At 34.6% G+C, this 21,778-nt stretch overlaps 1 protein-coding gene across 3 annotated transcripts in view; it reads right to left on the bottom strand.

Moving 5' to 3' along the window:
- The window catches only part of bchs (WD repeat and FYVE domain containing 3 bchs), a 1,305,514-nt gene that overhangs the window by 794,378 nt on the left and 489,358 nt on the right, over positions 1-21,778 (bottom strand). For all 3 annotated transcript variants that reach the window (XM_090399415.1, XM_090399420.1, XM_090399430.1), the window contains exon 28: positions 7,753-7,826. In XM_090399415.1, the coding sequence (XP_090255541.1) occupies positions 7,753-7,826 (74 nt within the window). The remainder of the gene's footprint in view (positions 1-7,752; positions 7,827-21,778) is intronic.

Genomic DNA, 21,778 nt, shown 5'->3' with positions numbered 1-21,778 from the left:
ATTCGTCCATGATCGATTACTGTATTAATAATTCGTTTTACATTGTACTCTTTTAGGAAAGATAAAAAATGAATGCAAAGTAAATGTTTAATAAATGCTTGTACCTACATTAGTTACTGCATTTTTTTTAATCAAAAAAAGATATCAAGAGTAGTTTGAATAGTTTTAGTTTTTTTCTTAACGGTATAAATTCTACGATAACAAGCAAAATGACTCTCCAGACCTCGGTAAACAAGCAATAAAACATAAAGAAAAAACACTGCAAATATAATACACGATGGTACAAATTAAGTGGATATTGAACCCAACATTATTTCATAGCTGAATATAGAAACTACAAGTTTCATACCGAATATATAGAAAATAAAAGTTTCAGCAGATGCAAGCATAAGCAACCTTATGGGCAACTCGTAGTAAAGGTGGAGTAAGCTCCAGATCACTTTCCTTAGTATTTTCCATAATGTAAAGCACATCTCCTAGAGGATATGTATGATAAATAAGCCTCTGGCTCTCTATTTCAGTAATACATACATGATGGTTTATTTATTTTCAGTTACAATCTAGAAATTATTGAATAAAGAATAAAAAAAACAACAACTAAACCATACTATACTGACTTCAGAGATCATGGTATCTCTTAGATACAATTTACTGTCAAATATCACAAACCTTTACATAACATGTGTTAAACCAAACTGACAGCAAAAAAAAGTTCAGAATATCACTCGTAACATATGAATGCACAGCTACTTATGATCTCCAAGCTATACACTGAATTGTGTAAGAATATTTATATTAAACATTTTACATGTATCTGTCAGATCAGCTGTGAGCTCTGTAGGGTTAAAGGCACATTAATCAAAACTCTTGCCACGTATATCAAGGGATTGCTGCAATTAATTTTGCCGCATTAATCAAGGGATACCTGTATTTATTATGATATAATAAATATTATATCAGTGAAGTCACCTTACTTTGTTAGTTCAATGTACAAATTCAGCTGCTCTTGTTTTTCAAAATGCACTGACCAAGCTGGGGGAGATGCTGAAGTGCTATCACAAATGATTTTATACACATGCCTAGCAGAACACCAGGCAATCCTAACTATTCTTAAACACTCTTCAGCTATTATTTTAGAATGATACTTTCAAATACATTGTGGATGTTGTTTGTCCACTTCTAGACAATTCAGATGGCAATCTAGTGCTGATTTCTATTCCCACAGAGGAGCACCCACTCTCATCCATATATAGTCTGAAATTATAAGAATGCTAAGTGAAATGACTTTTTGACTTCTTTGCATCATTTTCTTGGATTATTACTTCAGCCTCCTGATCCAAACATTTGCAGTGAATTATCACTTATTAATTCTTATTTGTATTAAAAATATTTCCCAGTCCACATGAAACACCATGGTCTTTCATCAACATCTCTATCTTCCTTTCTTTTTCTGTTATACAAAGCTCAAAATACTACCCCACACCCAACCCCAGGAAGCAATTAAGCATATCCAAAGCCGATTTTTAAAGGACTAAAATCATGAAGTTCATATCAGGTCCAACTTGAGTTATGCTTTCCGGTCACATGCCAATGCTACTGGCCGTAACTTTTTATCAAACCCTGCTTCTGTCTCTTTTATACTAGGATAGTACAAAAGAGGAAGTAGGACTGAACAAACCTCCACTACTGCATGGGAACCCATAAAAAAAAAAAAAAGCAAGTCTCCTGGTTTCTTATTATTTGAAGACCTGTACAATCTACAGGTCTTGAAATCTAATGTGAACAACTTTCTTCTCTTTTCTCCTCAACTTTGTTATGTATCTCAGACTCATGAAAGGTTATCACTACAACCTATACTACACTGGTACTGTGGGAGTGCTATATATATATATATATATGATTATCAGCTATATTGATTCGGTATGTAGATACGTTCATATTACTTACTGACTGAATTCTGAGAATTAGAAAAACAAATCAATTTAATCTAACACATGAATTATTATTACAAGAATTATTGTATAAAAAGACAATAATAGAAAAAATTAGAAAACAATAACTGAGATGGTTTGGCCACACTGTACGCATGGACACAGACAGACTTCCTAACCAATACTTTTCCAACTGAAAAAAAAGAAGACCCGGAAGACCAAGAATTACTTGGCTGAAATTAATAAAGAACATCTCGGGATGCAGAACATATAAGGAACTTTTTCGAACAGCAAGGAATAGAGAATACTGGAAGATCCTGCTCAAGGGAAGACTCAACCCGTCTTAGACAGAAGAAAAAGAACACACACACACACGCACACACACACACACACACATCATGTTTCGTTGGAATGCTGACTTCTTCAGGCATGAGAACATTAAAAGCAAACACAAAAAACACTGTAAAGAAACATTGTACACTACAATAACAGACTATGAACTGAAATTAAGTTTGAACTGAAGCTACAGTCCAGGCTAAAGTTCTATTGTTAAGTATATGCGAGCATGTGACTTCACGAGTGTGCCAGTATCTGATAGCAGAGCTATGTGAGTCAGTCAAACTATAACTACGGTTACTGTTTATGTGAGAAGAGTCTATTATAATTATTTTGGATTCAACTATGCAACGTTCTACTTCATTGGCATATATGAATGTTTGATGTTGCATTCCAGTCTATTTAGTGTTGGTGGCCTTCATTATTTGCGTGTTCACTGAGAACAGGATGTGGCTTGAGAGGGTGCTTGCTCTGGTTCTACTATAAGCAATGTCTCTCTGATGTTCTTCGAGATGCAGGAGGATGGACTTCTCAGTTTGGCCATAATATGGCTTCCCACAGTCATATATGATTTCATATACACCTGGAAACTGAAGATGGTTGTGAGCCTGTTTTGGTTGGCTTAGAACTGAGTTTAGGAAGAGTGGAAAAGCATGTTTTTATATTAAATTTTTTTTAAAATTCTTACTTTCTGGGAGAGCGAGCTGATGTAAGGTAAAGAGATATAACCCTTGGGCCTGTGTCTCCGTGTTGTTTTGAGGTGGCAGTATAGTTGTTTATTGATGGTTTTTGAAGAGTAGCCATTATTTGTGAAGGTTCTTTCGAGATGTTATAGTTCATTTTTCAGCTCCTCCTCATCTGACAATACAGACCTGGCTCAATGAGTCAGAGTGGAGATGATACCTAACTTCTGTGCTGGATAGTGGTGTGAGGACGAATGCAGGTATCTATCCATGTGCGTTGATTTTCTGAAGATTGAGATTTTTAAGAAGTCAGACATCTTAGTAAGTTTGATGTCTAGAAATGGCAAAGATCCATTTTCTTCAATTTCGATGGTTATTCGAAGATTATCCATACCGTATTCCCAAATGTTCATTTTAATATAAACTGACTAAAAATCCAATTATAACAAATTGAGAGTTATTTGAAAACGCAACATGTTTCGTCGGGATTAACTTCATCAGGCATTAAGAACATAGAAAGCTATTAAAAGACACTGAAAAAAAACATTGAGACACTCTAAAGCTACACAATTATAAAGCTATAATATTCGACTATAAATTACAGTTATTATGAACTTGAGCTATAGTCCGTTTTAAAGTTCTATTGTTGTACACTTGTGTGTGTGTGGAATTACGCGATCTCCAGTATCTGATAGCAGAGCTGAAAGAGTCAGACAAATTATAGCTGAGATTATTGTTCATATGAAGAGGGTCCAAGATGATTTCTTTTGACTCGACAATGCGGCGTTCTACCTCATCATTGCAAATGTGCAGGTTTGAAGGTGTTGTCCAATTTACTTCATGTTGGCGGCTTTCGTTGTTTGTGTTTATTGAAAACACGAACAACAATAGAACTTTAACAAGGACACATTTGCCACAATGAGGTAGAACGCCTATCTCATTGTGGCAAATGTTAAAAAAATTAAATATTATTTGAAATTGAATGAAAACACGAAGAAGAGAAGTGATTAATATTTATTCAAAGGTCATATATTTTGGCCTAAAAATTACAGACCATCATCAGTAGCAAATGGTAGTTTAAGACAAAGTAGAACGTGAACAATGAACTGATTTGAAGCAGTGAGAGCCACATGATGTAATACATGAAACAATACAAAGGCACATGAGGATACATTTTATTATTAATTAAAACTTTCATGATGTGTAATTAAAATAAGACTTTCCCATATCTTTGATATTGAGAGGAAGTTGTTCCAATTCAAGTTTGGATGATGAAGTAAGGCTACGGCACTTTCTTTAAACAAATGTTCTAATTTATAGCAACAATGATGGAGTAAGTATGTTCAAGTCATAAGATATTGTAATCTTTTATTATTTATTCATATTTATTCTATGAAAGGTGACAGTCACAAGGAACCTGACAGATACCAAGAAGAGCAAGACGGGAATGTTTATCTTTAGATGATGGGAACCATGATGATAGTTTGTTGATTGGAATAAATGTAGGCCCTAGATAGTACCTTCTTAAGAATTCTAGAAACGAGTGCTGAGATGACAGAAATGTATGGGATGGGGACTCTAAGTACTGTTTCCTTGTTATTTGAAATAGGAATATAGGACTCCAAATAATTGAGTTTCAATTTTTTTGAGGTGATGAATGGAGCAATTTGGAGGGTGAAGGAAACTTGAGATCTTGTTTACAAGGAAGAAAGAACTTTTATGTCTTGCCAATGCAATATCTTTGAGATCTTGTTGTGAAGGATCATATGTAAGGGAGCAACATTGCTCTTCTATATTCCTCTTTTTTTTTATTATTTTTGCCCACTAGTTTGTCTGGCTGGGAGGAGGGGGGAGGACTCTTTCAGGATATCTCTACCATTTTTAGTTTATAAAAATTTTATGGAAGGATACATAAGACTGAGGTGGAAAGGTCTTCACTTCTTTTCTCTGGACTACTGGAAATGTTAGACATATTCCTTACTTAAGAATATTATAAAAGCTAACTTTCTTGTAAGCTTTTATAACACCAATTTTTTGGCATTTTAAAAACCTTGTAGAAGAACATTGTATGGAAGTATCATTTCATGTGCATTAGTTTTCTATAGACCAAATAGGTAAGCTGATTCTGTTTGGAGATGCTCCAAGAAGCATGTCTGGAAAAAAAGGATCTGTTGTTTCTCTAATTTCTACAGTAAGCTTAATGCAGGGTTTAATTCACAGGCTTGTAATTGTCACAGAAAACTGGTATTATAAAAACTACAAGACAGGGCATATAACATTTCAAGCAGTTAAAAAAAAAAAAGAAAGAAAGAAACAGAGATCTCAAACACCTCAGTCATTTACTTTCAGAAAATAGCTTAGGATGTCTCTACTGCTTTTAGGAGTAGAGACATCCTAAAATAACTTTGATGGCAAATAGGTGGATAGAAGAAAACAGGAACATAGATAGATAGTATTGATTTCTTATATATGATTCTTCATGGACAAGATTTCATATATATTGCAACAACTCAGAATAACAGTGGCTTCTTCCAAGTAAACAACATCTTAAGTCTTCTTCACCCCCAAATATCTTCCACAATTCACCATCTCAAAAAAGCAGGAGGAAAAAAACGGGAACATAAATGAGAGCCAGTAGAACATACAAACATACAACATAAACAAATCAAGTACTGTGGCAGTGTAAGAAAATGCCCTATGTTGATTACAATTTCTTATCAGAGCATTCAAAGTATCAATGGAAATGTTTTAAAAAAAACATCATTAATGTAACAAGAAACAAGGTATAATCCTACATTAGGTTTGGCTGTCTTTTATCAAAAACCTAGCACATGCAGATTTCAGTTTCTTGAGGAAGAGGAACAGAATTCAAAGGCAAAGAACAAAGATGTTAGCTGGTGTGAGAGATGGCATATATCACACCACCACTACCACCATCCCTCCTAGAAGTATGATGCTATCAATACCTTAGCAAATATAGGTAGAACTATCTACTTGGAACCATACTTATCTCCCCCACTAAAATCAATCACATTCAGAACACTTTTTTTAGCCAATAGCTTTACCTTCCACAAAATCAACAGAGCTATTTGCCCATCCTCCAAGTGCAACTCTCCACCCCAAAAATCTAGAATACACAAAAATCCATTGCTATCCCTTAAATCCAGAGAACACTTTGGAAAAAAAAAAAAAAATCTGCAGAGATTCTTGGAAGGTAAAATATATAGACCTCCTTCAGGTCATACCATCATCATGAAGAAAAAATGAGAGAGTTTGAGAACAGGAATCAAACCTTGGAGATTCAGTGGCAAACTCTGAAGAAAACATTTTGATTGATTCTGCAGAGAGGCATGTGGTGAGGTTGTCTGCAAGGATAAAAAAATCAGAACTCCGTGGTGGACACAGGAAGTTAAAGAGGCAGTGAAGGAAAAGAAGAAAGCATATCAAAAGTTCCTGGCAAATAAGTCAGCTTTTACTCTTACAGAATACAGAGACAAATGTAAGAAAGCTAAACAGTGTGTAAAACTAGCTAAACAAAAGTCATGGGAGGACTTTGACAAGAATATAGAAAATAAATATCAAGAAGGTGGCAAAATATTCTGGAGGTTGTTGAAGAAGCTTAGGAATGGAGGAAAGAGTGCTGTAAAAGGAGTTAGAGATGATAAAGGTGACATGAAAATGGGAGAAAAAGATATCCTTGAAGCATGGAGTAATTACTTTGAAAAACTGCTAAATGAAACAAGCAGTGATGACAGCACAGTGGTAAAAAAAACTGACCAAGCATGCAGTCAGGAATACATATCCATACTTGAAGTAGAAAACACTGTGATGACAGCACAGTGGTAAAAAAAACTGACCAAGCATGCAGTCAGGAATACATATCCATACTTGAAGTAGAAAAGCCATCAAAGGCTTGAAATGTGGAAAGGCAGCAGGATCTGGCTGCATCACATTTAAAAAAATTTTTTAAAAATGTTGGAAGACCATCAATTTTAAGACCTTCAGCAATATTCCATCACTGCACTCATGGAAAGGTACAGGTTATGACTGTAGGGGTCTGCTTTTACAATCAGTCTCTGTTTGCTTTCCTGCTGGCATCTCTGCATGCACATGCTTAGTATATTTTTGTGCCCATGAAGGTGTCTTGGTGACTAAGGCAAAATATTGGTTTATAATATTATTAAATAAATTTAATTAGACAATTATTATCTTTAGATCGGATTTTGATTTGATTTTTTTTTTCTTATGGTGCAAAGACATATTGTGCCAGGACACAGCAGTGCTTATGGTAAATGATTAATGGGACAATCACAAATATCCATGCCCTTGGAGGGATTTGAACCTGCAACCTCTTCGCTGGAGAGAAGATATGCTAACCACTCGGCTAACCAGGAGTGATAAGCAATGTCAAAGCATTCATACATGGGGTCATCCCTGGAAACTGAATAAGAGTTGTCAGAAATGATGTAATGACAAGATGTTTTGATCAGAGAATGGTGATTGAGAACAACAGGTGCACAGAGTGATAAGTCATAAGTCAACAGTCATAAGTTTGTTGTTAGTAAATAAGCTCACAGAGGAGTATGACAGGAATTGTGAGATTCGTGATTAGTGCTTGATGAAATGTTTTAGTGGACCTTCCATAATAAGTCTTTGGACTCAAATGACATACCAAGATAATAATAATAATAATATATATATATATATATATATATAGAACTTGTGCATTATAAAAAAATGCTGATTTATCACACAAAAATTTATGTTCTTAAAAAATTTAAAAGAAGAGTAACAATGCCTACCTTGATTCTGCTACTAATTCATAAAAATGCTCATATAATGATCTCTGGAGATCTCCAGGAGCTTCACGCCAAACCTATAAATTGAAAACAAATTGATTGATTAAATTTTTTTCCCCCTTGTGGGATAATAGCATATACAACATTTTAAAATGAGAATAATATAGGAATTTTCCTGCAAAGCATTCCCGAGAAGATTTATACAGGGAGACTATTTTAAAAGAAACTTCATTTTTAATACCATCTGTAATGCCGATACAGTATAATACATTACTTGAATAAGTGACAAAGAAGATAGGTTAAGACAAAATAACCCATATAGAACAACTAGTGTAAATAAAAAATTCAAAAGATGTATGAGTTGGATTAAGATAAAAAAATAAATAAATAAATAAAATAAAAATAATAAATCTCAGATGCAAACACATTTTCAAATTTTCATTTAGAATACTAGAATCCAAATACTTCTTCAGCTGAGCATCTACATTTTGCCACTATTATTAAATCATTGCAAAATAATAATTCAGGCCACTATTAGCCAGTGATGCACAATATACAATCTCTCTGTCGAGTTAATCCCACCTTCTCAAGAAGTGACCTACTGTGGCTTCCATAAATTAAGGAGCAAAGTGAAAAATCATGATAACCCAAAAACTTGTTGATGATGAATTTTTATGCAATTCAATGAAAAGCAGTATGTGAGATGTGAAAGAAACATCCACAAAAACTGTAAATAAATAGTTTAATTCAGTAACAAATGGGCACATAAAGACAATGATCAAAAGTAAGTGATCAACTCCGTCATGGCAATACAGCACTTGCAAAGAAGTTTCATACTATTTATAATGGTGTCCAGGAGCTGAGTTGGTAATAACTAACATTGATCCTGGAAGGTTTTTAAGTCCCTTAAGATTTTCAGGAGGGTTGGGTGTATGTGTGGGGAGAAAAGTTGAGAGCAACAACATGTCTACCTAGAGCATCCCAGACATGCTTGATAGGATTAAGGTCAAGAGACCCCTATACATATTGGTCCATGAGTTTTGCTCAATGATGACCATTACTGTCTTGTAGGAAAAATATCTTCCCTATTGCAGTTGCACATGGATGAATATAAGGATATAGGATGTCATCTCAAGTTGTAGAATTCGTGGTTATGCTAGGAGGCACAGGAAAGTTAGGCAGAAATGGTCTCACACCAGGTGATGAAATCTCCCAGTGTGAAACCACTGCCCTGCTTACAGGAGGCCTAAAATAATAAAATTAGTTTAATCCTTTATCCAAGTGTGAGCAAACAAAGTTTGCGCCTGAAGTATCTTCAGGACTAGGGTAAGGTGATACCACACCAGGACAACTCGTTGCAAAGGTGGAGAAAGCTACCAACACTCCTATCTCAGTATCTCCTATAATGCAAAACACATCTCCTTGCGGATATGTCTAATGTTATGCATTAAGGGAAGGGCCACTACCCAGACTAGTTTCGACCTTTATTGAGGTCTCTTGAGTGGGAGCCAGGCCCTAGTGGAAATACCAGGCAGAAGCATTCGCAGGTCATCTCCACCTATAGGAGTTGCCAAAAAGGTCGAAACTAGTCTGGGTAGTGGCCCTTCCCTTAATGCATAACATTAGACATATCCGCAAGGAGATGTGTTTTGCATTATAGGAGATACTGAGATAGGAGTGTTGGTAGCTTTGTCCACCTTTGCAACGAGTTGCCCTGGTGTGGTATCACCTTACCCTAGTCCTGAAGATACTTCAGGCGCAAACTTTGTTTGCTCACACTTGGATAAAGGATTAAACTAATTTTATTATACTCTAACCAAGTGAAAAATAAACTTTCAACAACCTTCTCTAAATCCAGAGTAATTTATTAAAAAAGGGTGGCACACCATTTGGCAACTCCTATAGGTGGAGATGACCTGCGAATGCTTCTGCCTGGTATTTCCACTAGGGCCTGGCTCCCACTCAAGAGACCTCAATAAAGGTCGAAACTAGTCTGGGTAGTGGCCCTTCCCTTAATGCATAACATTAGACATATCCGCAAGGAGATGTGTTTTGCATTATAGGAGATACTGAGATAGGAGTGTTGGTATCTTTCTCCACCTTTGCAACGAGTTGCCCTGGTGTGGTATCACCTTATCTAGGAGTGTTGGTATCTTTCTCCACCTTTGCAACGAGTTGCCCTGGTGTGGTATCACCTTACCCTAGTACTGAAGATACTTCAGGCGCAAACTTTGTTTGCTCACACTTGGATAAAGGATTAAACTAATTTTATTATACTCTAACCAAGTGAAAAATAAACTTTCAACAAGGAGGCCTAAAGTTGGCATGAATGTTCCATGTTTGGTTTCTAGAGCAGGGTTTCCAGACTATGTACAAAATAATTGAAAAGAATACAAAATATAAACAATTTATAAAAATGAAAAAAAAAAAAACCTTTAGCGTGATGGTCAGTGCATTCATCCAATGAGATGCCTCCCTGAACCATCACATTACATCCACTATAAGTATTCCTTTCACAGATATTGCAGGGATGATAATACCAATGCATCCTTGGTTCTCTCCTAATTAGAGCACATCACTTTGTAGAGCAAATTGGCATTCATCTATAAACAATACCAACCCCCTTCCCATTGATCTTCAGTCCAGTTGACATGAAGGCTAGCCTACTTCAAACATTCTCTCCTGTGGCAATAGGAGCATGCAGCATGCAAACTACCATTTGCATAGCATAATTCCTGAAGCTTTTTGCACACAATGGAAGCAGATACCAATGTTCCTGTAGCCAGTGTAAGGTTAGATTATAACTGATTTGGGTAACACTTCTGTTTTAGCAAGCAGATAGTCAGAGATTACTCACTGCAGTTATAGCCAATGAGCTCCCTTCACTGAATCTCCAAGATGCTGTTTATGACTGTTTTAATTGATTCCACAGTCTGTGAACTGCTGGTCACCAAACCTGTTACTCTCGTTCATCATTAATTCCATCTCAGTTCTGCAGAAAGACTTTTCCATGAAGTACTTCCCAACAACTTGCTATAACCTCCAGTTCAAGTGGAATATCAACAGATTATGTTGCTATTCTTATTAATATACTCTTGACCCCCCAGGATGCATGATTTGCTAAAGCCATTGCAGGTATATGGAAAGTGATATAGAAAAAAATTATTCATACATTGTATAATAAATTTAGTTTAATCCTTTATCCAAGTGTGAAGTTGTTGGTATCTTGCTCCACCTTTGCAACGAGTTTCCCTGGTGTTGTACCACCTTACCCCAGTCCTGAAGATACTTTCAGGTGCAAACTTTGTTTGCTCACACTTGGATAAAGGATTAAACTAAATTTATTATACTCTAACCAAGTGAAAAATAAAATTTCGATATTTCTACATTGATTTGAGCATTATATGTATATCAATTAAATGAGTACCTCATATAACCAAATTATCCATTTTCAAATCCAAACGGTTCAGTATTTCTTTACCAGAGGCATGATGTTTTTATGTTTTTACATGATCTAGTTACATGATACACAGTGGGATAGCCTAAAATACATTAAGATGTTAATTGTACAAATTTAACACGTTCGCTGCCAACTACGAGTATACTCGTAGTAGGTGAACCTGCTTCACAAGCCAGCTACGAGTATACTCGTAGGACGCTTACCGCCGGGAACGAGATTATTGTAGTGACCTTGAAGAAGCCAAAATGCTTGGCTTGTGGGGCTAGCATCAAAACTGTGTATTCTCATAGACCGTATATGCTCCGTACAAGCCAACTACGAGTATACTCGTAGGACGTTTACCTCCGGTAACGAGATTATCGTACTGACCTTGAAGAAGGAAAACTGCTCGGCGTAGGGGAACAGACCATGCCAAAGTAGCGTGGCAGCGAACGTGTTAAATAAGAGAGAAAGTGTTATTTAAAAATACAACTGCTACAGAAGAAGTAGAGAAGCACCATTTCCCATAATTGGGATAAATTCAGTCCATCGTTACTGTTAATATCCAGAGGATGATGCAAGGTTAGAACAACTTTTTTGTAAAAGCATTCCATAAGATGATTAGACTTGCAAAGGACATTACTCTTCCTCCAAAGGATTTGATGGTTGGTGGAGATGGCCAGACTGTTTTAGCTCACTGAATTTAATTAAATCGAGGTATTCATCATGGGGTATAACTGACTATCTACCAGTTTCACCAAAATATGATATACCATACTGACATGACATTTGATACACTCTAAAGTGAGCTCTATATCCTACAGGAACATCCACTCTAAAGAATGGATATCCCTTCAGGGATATCTTTAATATAAAGAATGGTAACATAACAGAGATCTTTTTGGAGACAAAAGACAAGAAAATTTATAGTTAACAGAATACTTGTTAACTTCTGTTTGCAGAATACTTGTTAAAGCCATTATCAAGGAAGGTGGACCTGATGTAATTTATTTCCTGAGTCAATGGTTCTACAGAGCACAAAGAGTGAGCTCGATGTACGAGTCTTTACATCACACATACCCTAATTACAATACTTGATCCTTAATCCACACACTATCACGTCCTGGAAATAACAGTGTTTGTCTGTTATTTGTGTGTGCATGCATGTGCATTTTTTCTAGATGATTTGCCTAGATGCTGAAGGAAAATCTCTACTGCCTCTATATGAGATGGATAACTCACCTTCAAGTGAAAAAGCCAATATAAAGATTCCTTTCATCATGTGGAAAAAACCTGATTTTGATTCTTATCCTAACAAGAATAGTTTCCTGCTTACACGCATGCATGGATATTGTGAATCCAAGTTGAAAAGCATATTGTTAATTAATTGCTTGGAAAAATAAAATGCAACATGCTTTTTTTTTACAGTTCACTCAAAAACATTACACAAGGAGAAACCTAGTCTATTCCAGTTAATATTTCATATTTTGATAAGCTGGATAATTTTTTCCCTTATTTTCAAAAGAAAACTAATGGATGTATTTAAAAAAACTAGGAATTTTTAACACATAAAATTACAATAGAAGAAAATAGTTTACTGACATGTTATGAAAATGTGCTTCTGTCTTTTTCAGGAAAGCTACTTGCATCATATATTATACAGCAGTTAGTCAGAGATTTGTTTGGCCAATTGGATTTTTTCTCTTTGATTCTTATATCAGAGTGCATAAGGGGCAAAGATGGATAACTGGAAGGTGACCTAACATAACCTTGTAAGAAATGAAGAGAACCAACCAGGTCTTATGACCTGATGTCCAATTCTCAACTTCTCATGGTGCACCTTGTTAGTTTTCAACCTGGATGCTGAATGAACAACGATGGGCTGGGAGATTGGGATTGGATTAGCTCACCAAACTGCATTCTGACTGGCTTAAATCATAATGCAAAATGATTACAGAACATGACAGTATTTCATACTGGCTTGGGTACTGCCAGGTTAAATAAGACCGCTATTGTTTTCATTGGGGAATCAGGGTGATCAGCAAAAAGTCAGCTACTGGAAACTCGAAATCAACAGAGTTCAAGACTGGCACTATTGATGGTGCCAGTCTTGAACCACCATAAGAAGCATCAAATAAAAAAGAAATGGAACTAGCAGAATAACTGGATAAGCAAAAGATACAATGGGTGTTACCGATACAAAGAAGAAAGACAAAAACATGTAATATCTTTGTAAGCAACAAATTATTAGTTTATTATTTATTTATTCATATGCTGATATAACGGCCGTGAGGCTCCCCTTTTTTATGGGGAAGTACAGCACCATCTCAAACTCTCACCCCATTTTATCCAGGCTTGGGACCAGCATAGCTGACGAATCAGGCCTATGGCTGGGCTTAAGTATTCTTGACTGTAATCTGTGTGTGTTCATGGAGCCAGTTTGCCTGCTTATGGGAGGAAAAACCCCAGTTAAAATGGGGAGAAAAAACCCTGCTGTCCACACACCTAAGACTGGCTAACTTGGCTATGTTTAAAAAGGATCCTTAAGCTCCTCATGTCGGCGACGAGAATCGAACCCAGGGCACTCCTTTCCCAGGCATATAGTTGCGAAGTGCATAGCGTGCAGACAGTTTATTATTATTATTATTACGTGACACCTCCAAGGAGTCCAAAGACTCATCAAGAAAGAGCACCTACTCTACAACTCTCCATCTCCAGCACTCAATCCACCAACTACAGTAAACTGTTATCATCTACACCAAGGCCATCTACTAGCCGCCGCCACTGCACCACCACCACTAATATTTTCCCAGACAATCACAAACATGCATGCCCAGGTGGGATTCGAACCCACAGCCTTTTGGATGGAGAGTGGATATGGTAACCATTCAGCCAACCAGGCCAGCTAATTTCTCACAGCTAATTAATCGAATCTGGGCCACCTATGTGAAAGGTAGGAATCCTCACCACTAGACCACGTGGGAAATGCAAGACTGGCATCATCATAATAGGAAATACACAAGATGTTATATTCAGGCAATAACAATCAGAGAAAAGTAGTAGTAACTACATTATTCAACAATAAATATGAGTATAATCTTCTTAAATGGGAGGTAATATCAAGTAGAGTGATGTGGGTAAATATCAGAATGGGGAACTAGACAATGAGACTTATTTGTGCATATGGCCCTACAGAAGCTACTAACAAACAAGAGGGTTTTTTTTTTTGAGGTATTAGAGAAGACAGCTGACACAATGAAAAGAAATAGTCGATCCTTGTTGGAGATCTAAACAACAGAGTAGGAAAGGATTATCAGGCATATAGAATGTATTGAGAAAAAATTTGGAGAAAAGAACAAAGCTAAGAAAACAGTAAGTACCTGGATTTCTGTTCAGGACACAGATTAGTTAAAACTAACACCATCTTCCAATATAAAAATATGCACTAATTCACATGGAGAGAGGATGCAAGAAATAAGAAAGTCTTATTGACTATGTTATTGTTAGGCAGCTGGAGTAGATCATATTTGGCCAGAAATGCTCAATATGCCATATAAAAGTTTTACAGTGGCTCCACTGCATAATTCAGAAGAGTTGGTCAGATGATCGAAATCTAAATGAATGGAGTAGGGCTCTCACAGTACCTATCTATAAAAAGGGAATAAAACTGAATGAGAGAATTATAGAGGAATTTCCATATTGAATGTTCCTGGTAAGATTTATGCAAGTATACTTGAGAAACAGCTAAGAAAAATTGTAGAACAGAAGACTGGAGAAGAACAAGTTGGATTCAGGCCAAATAGTGGAGGTCAGCTAGTCACGGTGCTACAGTTATATAGCATAAATGGAACACGATATCAAGCAATACTCAGTCTATATCTGAGTTGTAAGTTGGCAGTTAGATTAAAGGAGGTACAGGAAGATGGTCAGATGTCAAATCAGGTGTCAGACAAGAATGTATATTATTTCCCTCAATCCTGATATCAAAATTGGAGATGTTAGTCTCAGCTCATTACTTTATGTAGGTGATGTTATACTTCTAAAGAAATCTGGTATAACTTTGCAGAATTCCCTGACTAAATTTAGCAATTGCAATAAATACGGTATGAAAATCACCAATGAAATAGGCAGAAACATTAAAAACATTAACTACATTGTGAATAGGGAAATAAAACAAATAAAACATTTTGGATATTTAGGCACAGTTTGTTTTTAGGAAAGATGGCAAATTAAGTATGAAAATAGACAACAGAATTAGAAAGCTGTATAGAAGGAAGCCAGCTGAATAAATTTATATGGAATAACAGAGAAATTAGTTCAAAACACTAAACTAGCTGTGTGTGGAGGGAGGGGGGGGGGATGTAATGGTGATTGAAAACTTTATAGCTCATTATATTCTGCTTAAAATGTTGCTTATTACACACACACACACACACACACACACAAATTCTCCATTTATACAGTAGATTGATTTCAGGAAAAAAAAAAAAAAAAAAATGTCATTAAGAACAGAGTGCATGTGAAAAAATAGAAGAATGGTTCCAGATATGAAAACCGATATGAACAATAAGTGATTTTCAAACAAAACATGAAAATCATTGAATAAAACTATTTAATTTTAATGGAATATTTTTTATTTTAAATACTTATTTAAAGTATATACATATGTATTTTTCTTAAAAAAAAATAGTGTGTCACTAATAAAACAGAAATTTAAAGAGTCCCAAATACACCTGCGAAAATGCTTATTAACTAAATTTTATTTGGTGTCATTTTCTGACAGTAGCCGCATTCTTTTGTGTGAGAATGGAATTAAATCACTTCCATCACTTGAAACACTTTAGTCATCCTATCCATACCGCAATGCCAAAATGTTTTCTTCAGTAAAAGGAACTAAATTAGCACTAATTTCAAATAATTTTGAAGGTTGATTTTTTTTTTACCATGAACTCTGTAATTAATCACTGAGATCCTGTTTTGACTATATCTTTGTATAATTCTTCATATCGCACCATACATGACTTCAGTTCATGTTTAAACTGTTAGTTCAGTATTTGGATCATGTGTAAGAAAATGACTTTGCAATTTACTAGCCATTTGAAGCCATTCTTTAATTAATCTTGCAATGAGTGGAATCTCTTCATCATCATCACTTTTATCGTTTTCATTGAGATTCTCAAGGACAGCTTCTATTATTTCGTCATCACTAACAGCCTTGTCAACCATCAATTCTTCAATATCTGCAGACGAAATATCATCAAATCCTTCTCCGTCAACTGCATGTGCTAATCTGACGATACTGGGATATGCAGTTGCATGCAAATGTACAGATTTTTTTTTTTTTTCACACAATCTGGCCAAGTAGCTTTCCAGCAAGCATTTAAAGTTGATGGTTTCAATTCTGATAATGCCAACTTAGCAAGTTTGATGCAATCCAAAATAGAAAATTTCCTCACACACATCAATAACTGTCAGTAAATTATCCTTATCTAGTTCATCCAAAATGTACTGGAATGTTCTTCTTATGTAGTAAGTTTGAAGGTAGCGATATTTCTTTTTTGTTTGCCTTCCAGTGCACTGGTACTGTGTTAAAATCTACACTTTTCATTGCCCACAGTCTTAGGGATTGATTAATGAGTAATGGTTTTAATATACAATCGCCTGAAGTATTTGCTGCAAAATAATAGTTACATGATCCACAGCTGCTTTAAAGCACCAACACTTTTTTGTGATTTCGCTACATAAGCTCTACTTGGCATTTTTTCCAAAAAAGGTCGGTCTCATCTGCATTCCAAACTTGATCAGGAGTGCAGCCACCATTTTCAATGGAAAAAAAAAAAAAAAAAGAAAGAACCAATTTCAATAATTTTGGACTTTTGAAAGAAATTCCCCAGCTGCCGGCTCATCTGCAGCTTCTCCTTTTATTTTTACATTATGAAGCACATATCTTTTAGAAATTTTGTAAGCCAACCTGTGCTTGCAGAAAAATCACAATTGTTGTTTGATGTTGTTAGCTCCTTTTCTTGAATCTGTTTGTACAACTGTAATGCTTCCTGTTTGATGACATTTCTGTCTAAAGATATTTCTTTTTGTGAGCAATCCTCTATCCACATCACTAAGGGCCTTTTCCATCTTCACTTTTATGTCTTTTGTATACGATGATGACCTGGCACCTAATTTTGTTCCATAAAGAACAGATTCCCTAATGGCCTCTTCATTTCTCTTAATCATTCTCATGATAGCTTCGTTCAGTCCAAAATATTTCCCTAAATTTGGATCTTAGTTTCTAAAGAAATAACTTTTCATTTCTTCTTCTGCCCAACTGAATTATCTGACATAGTGATTAATGGGGTAATGTTATGAAAATATCTGAAAATAGTCAATAATTAATTTTACTAATTTGATATTACACATACTAAACTTCAAAATTTAATACATACTTGTATAACTATTGCACAAACATAACTTTCATGAACAAAACACAAGATGTGTAAACATTTTGAATTGTACACAAGAAATGATTTTTTATCAAACAATTCAGCAAACTCTGTCCAAGCAGCTTTATACAGGCGGGCCTCCTGTAACAGACCAACTTAACTTTGAGGAATCAGCATAGCACCCTTCTGCTTCCAAGAACCAATGGCAAGTGAATATAACAGATTATCTGTCGGATTAACTTTAGGGAATCATAATTACAAAAACTGATTTTTTTTTGTTGTCGCTACAATTGTCTACATTCTGTAGCAAAGAGTAATTCCTGATATTTAAAACATCGAGTCATAATTATAATGGAAATGCCTTTTTTAACAGAACTGAATTCAAATAGAAATGTTAAAAACAAGCGCCATTTGAACCATGTTAAATCAAAATATACAATGTAAAAATAGAATTGCTTTTGTTTTCTAAACTGTGTTATTTAGAAATCATGTAAAAAATAAAAATAAAAAAGCTGTGAAAAAGAGAATTAGCTTTATATATAATCATAAATTTGGAAAGTTCATTTATAGGAAATTGCATTACCCACAGTAACAGACTGAGCACAACATTCTGTGGAAAGCTTCCAGTATTGAGACCACATTTTTAGATAAATAATGAGCTTAATAAAATAAACAACTGTACAACTGTCACAAGTAATTACAGGGACTGGCAACACACACACACAAATAAATAAAAAATAAAATAAAATGAAATAAAGCCAGAAACAATTAATTACATGTTAGATGTTATCAGAACTTCACAATTGGGACATACAAGTAACCAGAACAAAAAATATATATATTAAATTAATCACTGTGTATACGTACTGGAACAATGCTAGCTGCTGCCGTCATGGTCTGTAGCTTGGCACATGTCGTATCCTAGGTCTGCAGCATACAGATATTTAATAAAAGCAGACTAAACTTGGTGTAGGATCAAGCTTTGATTTTTGTTACATTGTGTGGGGATCCTTAGTATTTCAGATACTTCCTTCAATTTATTATTCTATGCTGCTTCTGGATGTTGTTCATCCAGTCATTTTCAACTCTTGGTGATCTTGTGAAGAAAGGCTCTCCAATCTCACTTGGCCCCTTGTCCTTTGTTTCATCAATTGCAAGTTCAAGTTTGTAAGTTCTTTTATGTTGTTCCTCTTCTCATTTCATCAATCTTCCCCAACATAACTGCATTTTTCAATGATTCATCAGCTCGCATAATACGTCCAAAGTATATCAACTTCTGTTCAGTGATCATTGCTACCAAAGAGCATTCTGTCTTTATACTCTCAAAAACCTAATTGGTTGTAGTCAATGGGATTCTTAATAGCATCACCCACACCCATAATTCAAATGAATCAACATAGCTTTTTTTTTTTTTACCCCATGACTATCCTTCTTTTCATTTGTTCTTCACAATTACCATTATTTCTGATTCTGGACTCCAGTAAATCATAACTTTCAGCAATTTCTATTTTATTTTCCTCTATTATAAATTTGTATAAATTGCCAGAAGCCTTCACTTTTGTTTTGTTAATGTTTAAATTAAGCATGGCTTTTTTACTTTCCTTTTAACCAATAGAATTAACTGCTCCCAATCTTCCTTAGTTTCTGCTATGAGGATTGCATCATCTGCATATCTTAAATTATTTATTTTTCTGCTGCCAATCTTAATTTCAGCTAGATCTTTGTCTAAGTTATCCATTCTCATAATACATTCACTATAAATATTAAAAAGATAAGGCGACAGTAGTATACAGTCATGCTGCACCCCTTTTCCCATTCAAACACTGTCTGTTTCTCCAATGATGTTTTTACTGAAGCTTCTTGGTTGTAATACAACTCTCTTATCAAGAAAATTAGATGCACAGGTATTCCCATTGATCTCATTCCCACAGTCTATAGTGATACTTTTTCCAAAATATTTATTTACATATACAGAATTTGTAAACTTTTCCATAAAATTTATGAAATCATAATGTACTGCTAACACACTATAAACAGAACTTCAATATATTGTTTTTTTTTGTGTGTGTGGTAGAAAAGAAATTGCATTATTAAAGAAGCTAGTCATGAAAGCATATTAGATTGAAAAGAGAAAGGATATGCCAAATATTCAGTTCTGCTTCAGTATTCAGCCATTTTGGCATGTTTTTTTTTTTTTTACATTCAGCTTCAGCTGAATCAGTAAAGATGGCGTATCGAGCTAGCCAAAGTAGATTTTTTTTTTTAAGTGTCATTACAAATGCTATGAATCGATCGTGGAAAACCACCCTTTATTTTACACCATTTCATATTTTGATATTTTTTATTTTAGTTTATGTTATATGCAGTCTTAAAAGTTGATTATATTATGAAGTGTTAAAATTTGTCTTAAAAAAGTGAAAAGAGTACAATTTTAGCCATAAATAATAAAAATAAGCAATATTTGGTAGTTTTACAATTTATGCGAAGATTCAAAATTTGCAAAAAGTAAAACATGAAAAAAAAAATATATATATATATATATATATATATATCTGGATAATACAGGGAAAATGAAGTACATATATGAGGGGGAGGGCTGGAAAGTTCTGCTAAACACCTAAAACAAAACTTAATTTTGTCTTCTTATATATCCTAAAAGAAAAAGAACAAATTATTACAATTTGATGAAACATTGGAGTTAAAGGATTTTAAGGTATGTTCTCTCTTGTTGTTATATCAGTTGCTTTAATATCATTTTTATTCTAGGTGTTTTGCAGAACTTTCCATTCCCCTCCCCCATATATAAAATCATATAAATCAATCATAAATCCATAAAGTAATCATATAAAAATGCAGACATAGTGATTTGGAAAAAGAAAATGAAACTGAAATATAAAACCACAATGCAGGAATAAATAAGCAGACAGAATTTAAAGTGTATTCACTGAAACAACAAACATTATTTGATGTTAATGAATAATCAAAAAGGATGCAGATGACAAAAAAAAGGCAGTAAACTATGGCTGAAATGATTGCACTGAATAAGAGTTGATACTTTATTGTTCAAAAAAAAAAAATAAATAATAATAATATGTATTTTCAAAACTAATGAATAATTTATTCTGCAGTACAATTTCTGAGAAAATTTCTTTTGGCACCAGCTTCCAGAGTATTCACCAGGAGTTGAAATATTTATGAAGAAACCAGACATGGGCTTTTTCCAAAAATGCTCCAATTTTTTTTTCCTGTGTCATCATTTATTGCTAATTCATCATTTTAATGAATAAATACATAATTATTCTCTATAGTTCACTTATCAAAATAAATGTTCCATAAATATTTTTGTTATTTAAGAAAATAATGCAGTATTTGTTCTGATTTTTATGCTATCCTGTTTTTTTAAATAAATGTTCTCTATAAAATGCAACGATAGTTTTATTATATTGAAATGCAGTGTGTTATGGATCCAAACTATATTTTATAGCCATATGTAAAAAGTAAGAAAGTTTAGAAAATTTATTAGTGCACTGATTAGGTTTCACTGGCCTGATATATGTTACAAACTGTTTGTTCATATCATAGACAATACAAAACCATAAAAGAGCAACAGCCCTATGTGAAATAATACTACAGCAATCCTATGTCAAGAAGTTAAATTCATCATAAATGAACTCTTGGTAGGTATACCTAGTCTAGCCATAAATACTGTTACAACTAGAACAGCACATAAACCTTTTAATCTATCAGTAAATTATTTACAGCTTTCAGTACATATAAATGACAGTTATAACGTGCATATAGCACTCAATGTTCAAAACGCACTCCTATCGATCGCAGCACACAAAATATCCAAAGAAAACACTGCCACTGCTTGCTCCAAATCCACCTTCAAGGTTAGTGATGATATGTATATGTGTTTGGGCATATTCACCTCCAACCACTGTTGTGTGGTCCTAGCCTTCTGTGCAGAGGAGTCCTGTTGAAAGGTCCAATGCCTAATGTGAAACAAGGTGTTGTTCATGGGATGTACTGCAGATTATAGTACAGTATCTTGATACACTTGGACAGAGATTTTGATCCCATTTTTTGGGATCAAAATCTCTTTGGCACAGGATTGCTTTGATATCAAAGTCCTCTGAAGATTTTGCCCTCC

The sequence above is a fragment of the Typopeltis vanoorti genome, chromosome 1, assembly GCF_054136105.1.
Source record: "Typopeltis vanoorti isolate ZY-2024b chromosome 1, IOZ_Tvanoo_1.0, whole genome shotgun sequence".
NCBI classification, from domain to species: domain Eukaryota; kingdom Metazoa; phylum Arthropoda; class Arachnida; order Uropygi; family Thelyphonidae; genus Typopeltis; species Typopeltis vanoorti.
Note: the sequence above shows the minus strand (reverse complement) of the source record. Positions and strands in the feature narration are given on the sequence as shown.